The sequence below is a fragment of the Anneissia japonica genome, unplaced genomic scaffold, assembly GCF_011630105.1.
Source record: "Anneissia japonica isolate Jap-2015-1 unplaced genomic scaffold, ASM1163010v1 scaffold287745_len380231_cov175, whole genome shotgun sequence".
Taxonomy (NCBI): Eukaryota; Metazoa; Echinodermata; class Crinoidea; order Comatulida; family Comatulidae; genus Anneissia; species Anneissia japonica.
The window spans coordinates 347563-356751 of record NW_022744415.1 but is presented as its reverse complement, the minus strand read 5'-3'; the positions used below and the strand labels follow the sequence as shown (position 1 = coordinate 356751).

Genomic DNA, 9189 nt, shown 5'->3' with positions numbered 1-9189 from the left:
TTATATTACCTAAATTACAAAAAACTGTTTATATTTTCGATAAAAACAAATCAAGTTTCCAACTCAGCTAAAGAACGATATAGGCCTAAGCCTAGATCGCTAGATCGGATCTGATTCACGCTCATGCTCTAAAGAGCTAGGGGAGGAGAGGGATTTTTTCCTGAATACCCGTTGCTGTTGCTGATTGCTCTCCTCTACATCTCGACGCGACGTGTGTCTCATTCTGTCGTTCGACGCCACGACACCAAAGGCTAGCTAATAATAATGAATAATAAACAATAATGGCTTGATAGGCCTAGGAGCCTAGGCTTTAATTCAACCATATTCAACTGTATCTATGCTACTTCAAGCTTTTAGGCCTATAATGAATTTCTTCAGGACAGAGTATTTTTGAAACCAACACAGGTACTGTATACCAGTCTGAGTTAGTGATGTCTTGTTCTTAACTTTATACCCTGGGGCTGGGCTGCCCTAGTCTAGGCCCTAGGCTAGGCCTAGCAGTAGGCTAGGGCTAGACCTAGTAGTAGTAGTAGTAGTAGTAGTAGAGAGAGGCTAATGAAGGGGTCTACGCCTACTGTCTGTAGTCTACCGTGCCGTGGGCCTACTTTTAATGTTGGCTGGCTAATTTAATTACTGCTTCCTCAATCTAGTCAGCCTAATAAGCCCTAGGCACCACATGATAAATACAAAGTTGAATATATAAAAAAAAAAACCAAAACATAGCACAGAAAACTAGCCTACTCATTCTCAGGATTCTCAGTATCATAAAAAAATTTATTTGAGGAAAATTGAGTTGAGTTGAGCCACTGGTTACGGTTTTATTTGAAGTTTTTTAGTGTGTGTGTGTGTAGCAAGTTTCATGTTTTCTATATAGTATTTCTGTCACTTTTTGACATATATTTTATTATATTTTGTAAATGCTAAAACATAGTGTACATTTTACATGATTGTAAATTTTTATTTTACTGCAAATTACATAGTCATGTAGCTTTAATACACAATGATCCGAAAATTTATCAATTTTCCAAATGACCTTTGACCCACAATTCCAAAATTGAAATTCGGAAAAAAAAAAATGAAAATAAATAAATTTAAAGAAATAAAAAAATAAGTCATAAAAAAAGAAATGTTCTGCTTGCCAGCCTTGTCGCATTCTCAGTGTAATTGCATTGTCTGAAAAAATGTTGGCGCAACATCTGACAGCCTTTGGTGTATAAAGTTTCACTTCTATAATATAATAAAAACTATACATATAGATATAAGACAAAATTATTATCAAAATTAATCTTTAAGTATCATAGTTAACTTTTTAAACACATATTTATTTTATTTACATCAAAAATATTGCTGTTTATATGCAGCACTTTTGTTAAGATCGTTATAGTTTATCTCACGACAATGTGTACACGACGGCCGATCCATAGCTGATCTTCGATTTTGCTATGCCAAAAAAAAAATATTGCTACGCCTCGTATTACATTCATATTTGACAAATAAACTCTTAGATATATAAACTAACCTATAATTATAACAAATTGAAAAATATTACACACAATTCTCTGGAAGAAACAACAAATTTTATGAAATTTGCAAAAGCTGATCAATAACTTTGATAAATGTTGACCGATTTCGAAAAAAAATCAAAATGGTATACTACTTCGACCCCTGAGTGACCTGACTAACCAGAATATTTTCTTAAGGTCTTTGTTGACTAAACACGCTAGGCTGAACTGGGTTAATGACACTAATTAAAGTGTGTGATGTCACTCATCGTGTGGTGCCTACCTATGCATAGTTTACTATACTAGTAGTACATGTACTGTATTTTAGCTTTTTACTGAAGACTATTAAAATTAATTATAGTTAAAAGCAAAGAAGTATATAACTTCTTCGGTTTTTTTTTTTTAAGCACCCTACAATAGTGTACAGGCATTAAACAGAACGGAAAATGCAATTTACCCAAAAATTATTGAAGGTACAACTTACACAAATTCATTTTGCAATTACTGAAGGCTACTGTGACAGTGGCGGATCTAGAGGGAGTGAATATGGCGGCTAGCCACCCCTCTTCGGTGACTGTAAAAAAAATTGTCACTTGACTTGTGTGTGTGCTTCTCATGTATATTCTCATAAAACCTACAATTTCTATTTTGAGCTTGCACGTGTCTTTATTATAATTTGAGAAGTATGAGAAAAATCGTGTAATAATATTAATAATAATGATAATAATAAAATAATAATATAATAATATAATAATAATAATAATAATAATAAAAATAATAACAATACATAATAGTAATATAGATTAGATTTGGCACATGAAGTAGGTATACTGTAAGTAAATTAAAAATACATCAAAGACAGTTGAGTTTAATTTTCAATGGAGCATAACAGCGATTAATTAGATAATAATGAATTTTACCCTATCATAATGGTATCCGACCGGTTGGTCGAAATCCAGTCTGCCGAAACCCGGTTTGCCAAGTTAGGCATTTAGCCAAAGCCCAGTTTGCCGAATGCAGTTCAGAGAAAACACAAAGTCCCAGTTGGCCGAAGCCCGGTTTGCCGAACCCAATTTGCCGAATTTTGTCGTACGAAAGCGCAACACACTACTATTTTGAGCTAAATGTAATAACGGAAATTATGTAGGCAAAACCGAATGTTAACAACCACAACAAATTAATTAAAGACAAACAAAAGTTCTTCCTGTTGCTCACCACTTTAATTTACCGCGCCATATCTATCAGTGATGTAGGCTTTTTAATCTTAGTCACCAATTTACTATATTTAACTATGTAATAATGGCATTTATGTAGGCGAAACCGAATGTAAACTCAGAATTAACAACCACAAAAAAATAGTTAATGACCATCAAAAGGGCTTCCCTGTATTGCATACTGTCAGTGATTTAGGCTTTATAATCTTAGGCACCAATTTTAAATCTACTGTACTAAGGCTAGAAGATACGCTGAGATCATGTTGGTTCCTTTGTCTTAAATCTAATGTTAATGGATTAAACAAAGATTTAGGTTTTAAGAGTGAATCATCTTTTGTATGTGTTGGTGTGGGTGTGAGTGTGATATTATTTTGCATACGCTCTTTTTGGGTTTGTGCACTCTTGTGTTCATAATCAGTGTACCACGTCACACAGGGCTGACCCAAGCCATGTTTGAGTATAGTAGTATAGTGCCACCACTTCGTACAGATGCAGTCGTGATATGAACATGGACCTATTACTATTAAATTTTATGCTACTCTTAATATTTCACTGCTTTTAACCGACTTTCGGCAAACTGGGATTCATTGTTTTTGAGTCGGCAAACTGGGATTCGGCAAAGTGGTCTCAGCAATCTGGCATTCAGCAAACTGGATTTCGACCATCTGGCCTAGATCCATAAGAATGTCATTTCCAGCATTTCCCCAAATGTTCCCATCTACAGTATCAGCCCTTAGGTGGGGACTAGGCTTTGAAGTACTGTAGGAAGGCCAAAAGTAAATACATCAAACACAATGTTTTAAAGTTTTATTTTCTAAAGTACTGTACATCACATATTATCTATGGTTGCCGAAAATCGCTGGTAAAACATCATTTTGACTAGGCCTATATAATGGTGATGTGATGACCATGAATTTTACAATATAAAAGTATAATTCCAATCATCTAGAGCTAACTATTTATTTATATTCTTTTCTTTTTAATTTTCAAACCTCAGGCCCATCCATGGTGGGCTTGAACTTTAGCAGCAGATCTGCGCCATTGCCAAAACCACACCCCCCGCCTCTCTTGGTGCTTCGCAAATCGCATTATCCAACCCCCATTGCTAAATCCTAGATCCGCCACTGTGTAAGTCTGCAAATGAGGTTAACAAACAACTAAATAATAATTTTTGTTTCATACAGTTGCTAGGAAGGGCAGATGTTGAGTACTATGGAAGAAACAAACATGAAGAAATCTGCCTATGATGCTGATAGGATAAATGAAGGTGCTTCTGAAGTTCCTAATGACACCATTGAAGCTGCGCTTAAGGAAGCTGGTTTAACAAGTGAGGACTGTACAGAGCAGCAAGTCATCACAATTGAAGCTGGAACAGATAGCATCATAGCTGCTGTTGAAGAAAACCTGCAGCATACTGTCATTATGATAGTTCCACAAGGTGGAGAAATTGGAGAACAGCAGTACTTTAATGTATTCGAAGAGCAAGAAATCTGCACATCTAATCATGTTGATGAAGGCAATTTTACATGTGCTAATTGCGGTAATGTTTTTAAAGAAAGAAAGAAGTTCCATGAGCACAAATGTTTGAAAAATGTTGTACTAGAAGATTTTTTATGCAAAGTTTGTGGGAAAATTTGTTCTGATGAAAATAACCTCAAAACACATGCAACTATCCACTTGAAGCCAGAAGTAAAAGGAGAGCAATTTGCTTGTGAGAAATGTGGAAAGGTGTTTAAGCAGAAGTGGTCATGTGAAAACCATTCATGTCATACTAAGAACTTCATGTGTGAGCAGTGTGGTAAGGGTTATGGTAGAAAGGGTGATCTGAAAAGACATATTGCTTCAATGCATACTGCGACAAAACCATTTCAGTGCAACTCTTGTGATAAGAAATTTGCAACCAAATGGCATCTCTCACAGCATGAGCAAGTGCACTCTATTGGAAAATGTTTTCAATGTCAAGAATGTGGAAACAAATACACTCAAAAGTCCCATTTAGATCGTCATAAATTTTCACATTCTGAAAATTCTGTCAAATGTGAAAACTGCAGTCGAATGTTTGCTAATGGTTCTGAGCTTCTTGCTCACAGGTGCAAGAAAGAGAACCAGAAGCCCACAAGGTTTGCCTGTGAGCTATGTCATAAGACATTCTCTAGAAAAAATGATTTGAAAAGGCACCTTTTCTTACATAATGGTAATAAACCTTTCCCATGCAGTTATTGTACAAAATCTTTTGTGACTAGATGGCTTTTAAAGCACCATGAACGGAGCCATACAGGTGAAAGACCTTACCACTGCCACTGTGGAAAACAATTTGTACAGAAATCACATCTTGATAACCACAAAATCTTGCATGCACCACAAGTGTTTAAGTGTAAGCATTGTAGACGGAGGTTTTCTGAAAAGGAATGTCTTTCTAAGCATGAAAAAATCCATTTAAAGGACAACGAACAAGAGACTCGAATTGATTTGATTGAACCTGGATTAGACAGTGCACTTGAGTATCTGTTGCAGCTTGCAAAGGAATCTAGCATAGCAACAGACATTGATGCTGAGAAAGATTCCCAGCCAAATACAAGTCAGACTGAAGATGAAATCAATAACTCTTCTACTGACAGTGTGAAAGACCCTTCTACAAACGTTGAGGATAATATCAGCAGTAAAGATGATGAAGCTTTGAATGACGCCAATGCAGAAAGTAATGTAAATAAACCAGCAGATGACATGGGCCAAAAAAATATTTGTAAGTATTGTAACCGTGCTTACAAATACAGAGCCAGGCTATTAAAACATATAGTTACCCATGCTGCATTTCATTTTGATACTGACACTGAGTTTCTCAGTCGTCAGGAGTGTGACTATCTGGATGCTGGAGGTAAGATGGAACTTTTTACCTGTCTTGGGTGCAACAGAACATACAGTAATGAGGCTAAATGCCATGATCACAAACTGAAATGTAATTCCCAAATGCCGACCAGTCAGATTGAAAAACCAATTGAAGAAGATGGCGATACGGAAGAGATTGAGTCTAATGGTGAAAATGGTTCAGACGATCTGGTTTGCAAGGTATGCAACAAAGAATTCCTAAGTAAAGAAAAACACCACCAACATATGATTTATCATAGGCGCCGTTCATTCTCAAATGTTTTTGTGAAATCTGGAGATCCACCTGTTAAAATGTGGGATATAAAATTGCTTTTTGTTTGTAGTTATTGTGAAAAGGAATTCTCATATAAAACTAGCTTTGAGCGACATGAACAACAGCATCAAGGGAAATCAGGATCTATGGAGAAACACAAGCCAACACACTTGCATGTTTGTGTACAGTGTGGAATGGACTTTCGTCGCGTAACACATCTGAAACGTCATATGCAACTGCATGAAAGAAAAGGCGCCTGTCTTAAAAAGCAGAAATCATCAGTCATCCAAGAAACTAAAGAAAATCAATCAGAAGGACAGTCAATAAACTTGTCTTCATCTGAGTTAAATGGTATCGTAAGCAAGAGTAATGAATTAGAAGAAAATGAATTAATTAAAAGTGCTAAAACAAACAGCCGACCAGTAAGAGCAAGGAACATTCCATTACGGTACAGAAGTAAATTTGATAATTTGCAAAAGGCTAACAAACCTAAAGATAATTCTTTAACTGAAGCAGCTAAATGTGATGCATTGAGTTGTGAAGACAGTGTGGCTGATTCAACTAATATGACTTATCCAAGCAGGAAACAGATGACAGATAATGTTTCTGAGAATGAAGATAGTAATGCTTCAGATAGCAGAATAGCAAACAATGTGGATATGTCAAATGTGGAAGAAAATTTAATTGATAATGAAGATGAAAGGAATGCTGACAAACCAAAGTTAGATAAAATAAAGTTAAGAAATAGTATACAGGTACACCTACGTCGAAGTAAACGGACAGCTGCATATCAGCCACAGCATAACAGTAGCAATATAAGCACCAATGATGATGATGATACACTAAAGGATTCCCAAGTACCTATGTCAGTACCCTTAACACAAACCTGTGTGCAATTGAAAAAGCACAAAGAAAAGAAAGCTGTTAAACAATTTAAGAAAAAGGTAAATAAGAAACAACAGATTGCCTTTGAATGTAAAAAATGTAAAAAAGATTACTTATCAAAGAGGTTACTAGATCGCCATTTGAAGTTTGATCCCCTCAGGCCTCTTACATGTAAGACATGTTGCAGGAGATTCAGTTTGCAGGAATCTCTTGAAAGGCATGAAGCAGCCCATGTTGGAAACTACATTCTATCATGTAAAGTGTGTGGCAAAGGCTTTAATCATCAAACTCCACTGACAACACATATGCAAAAACATACCGGAAGCAAGAGCCACATGTGCGATGTGTGTGGTAAGATGTTTGTCACAAAGTTCAACCTGAAGGCACATAACTATATCCATTCTGGTAAGTCGCCAAATACCTGCAAGTTCTGCGGCAAGAATTTTGGGCGGAAGAATGATCTTCGTCGTCATGAGTCGAATCATGAGGGATCCCAGCCATTATCATGTAGATTGTGTAGTCGCAAATTTACTAATAGATGGCATCTTCGCTATCATGAAAAATCACATGCCAATAGGAAGTCATACAGATGTGACATTTGCTCAAGTACCTTCTCAAAACAGAAGGAGTTATCAACACACAAGAAATCTGTACACAGTAATGATGGTTTAAGCAAGTGAACGAAGAGCCACAAACTGAGGAACTACATATTGTTTTTCTTAGTGCATGAATAGCATTGCATTGTTTGTATTATATGATTTAAAATCTAAAGGTAGCTGGCACCATCAAAGGAAGAAATGGTTGGTAATGTAGTGGTACTGTATATTCAACAGTCTTGAAATGGGGGTGGGGTGTGCAGTTGGGAGGTGAGGCTTCATGAATAATTAAGGGGGAGCTAACTCACAAAAAAAATGGTAATACAGTATGAGGAGATTTGTTAACTACTGGAACGTAATTTTTTGACTTTGAAAATTTTCAATGGAGGGTGCAAGATTTTTTTGGGGACTATGCCCCCACCGCACAACTCCTAGACACACCACTATGGTCATGTCACATGTCCTTTCATAGCCATGATAAATGAAATAAGACAAGAATAGATCAGTGGGATAGAAGAGAATTTTACAGAATTGAGGAAGGCATTATAAATGAAAAGGGATGTCTTGAGGGACCTGCTCTTGGTAGAACAATATTGAGAATTAATATTTAATTTGTTCAATTTTATGCATTAATGGCTAATGGTTATATACAGTATTTTTCATTTTTGTATAGGCCCTATTACCGTATTTATTCAATTAAAGGCCCCATTGTTGAGAAGGGTGCTTGAGGTGCATTTATTCGAGTGAGGCTTTTGTTTTATTTGGTGTAAATGGATACAAACGCACGCCCCTTAATTTTACTGTAGATATTGCATGATTATAAAGATTTATTGATGCAAATCAGGTTAGAAAAAATGTAATTACTCTACAGGGTAGTACCCTTGAGAATGTTCTTGCTTCCATTAGACTTGTTTACGGTGTGGGGGTTGGGCGTTTATTCCAAATGAGGCTCTAGATGGGCATTTATTCAAGCGGGGCATATTCGGTAATAAATAATGTATAGTGTACATCTTCTATATAATAGAGTCCTATAAACATGTCTCGGAGTGCTGTATTCAATACTGTATTTGATTTAGGCCTACTTTTTATATTAGCTTTCAATTGAATTATTATTAGTAGAAAATGTTCCCTCAAAAATTTAACAGACACATAAAACAATTGACAGTACAAATTGTTTTCGCTTTTCTTGCATTCTCTAAAATCTTTTACAGACATGCCTAAAATAACAGTATTACCCATGCTCGGCTCTGACTGATCCTTTTCTGGGCCTCCCATTTTTAATTTTTAATTCTGATTAGGCCTAATTGACTCTACTTGTATTGTGCCCATCTGAAGGTAATTTTCGTCTGTTATTATTTTGTTATACGATGATGTTAAAAGAAATATAACGTTTGTTCTACTGTATGGTTAATTTTCGTTTGGCATAGTTTTCATTAAGATTTACTATCGCATTTTGTAAACATCGAATTTATTGGCAATTAATATAGATTGAAATGGATCTATAGTACAGAGGCTATTTAAATGAATAAAAAGTAATTTTGACCGTTTTTCCACATGTATTATTTGTATTTTAATGCATTAATTACATTAGACATATATTATTACTTACATTACGGGGTATTAGTAAACTATAATTCCCCATGCTTGTATAATATTATATTCAAGGCATGGCGGAGGACGAAGGTATTAAGTTGGGTTTCAATGGTAGGCCTAATTGAGGGGGGTACGTGCTACCTCGAAAAATTTTTAAGTGATTTTGCTGGTTTTTATTCTAATTTATATTCACATGCTCCTAAAAAACTACAATGTTGCAAATTAATTATTTTCTTTTGCTCCACTAAGCACTTTTTTCT

The 9189-nt window shown here is 35.6% G+C and overlaps 1 protein-coding gene across 1 annotated transcript; it reads left to right on the top strand.

The window, feature by feature from the left end:
- The first annotated feature begins 123 nt into the window (after positions 1-123).
- LOC117119659 (zinc finger protein 91-like) lies at positions 124-8889 on the top strand. Its single transcript, XM_033264491.1, has 2 exons — positions 124-405; positions 3901-8889. The coding sequence occupies exon 2, from the start codon at positions 3917-3919 to the stop codon at positions 7418-7420; it is 3504 nt and encodes a 1167-aa protein (XP_033120382.1). The 5' UTR covers positions 124-405; positions 3901-3916; the 3' UTR covers positions 7421-8889.
- Positions 8890-9189: the final 300 nt, after the last annotated feature.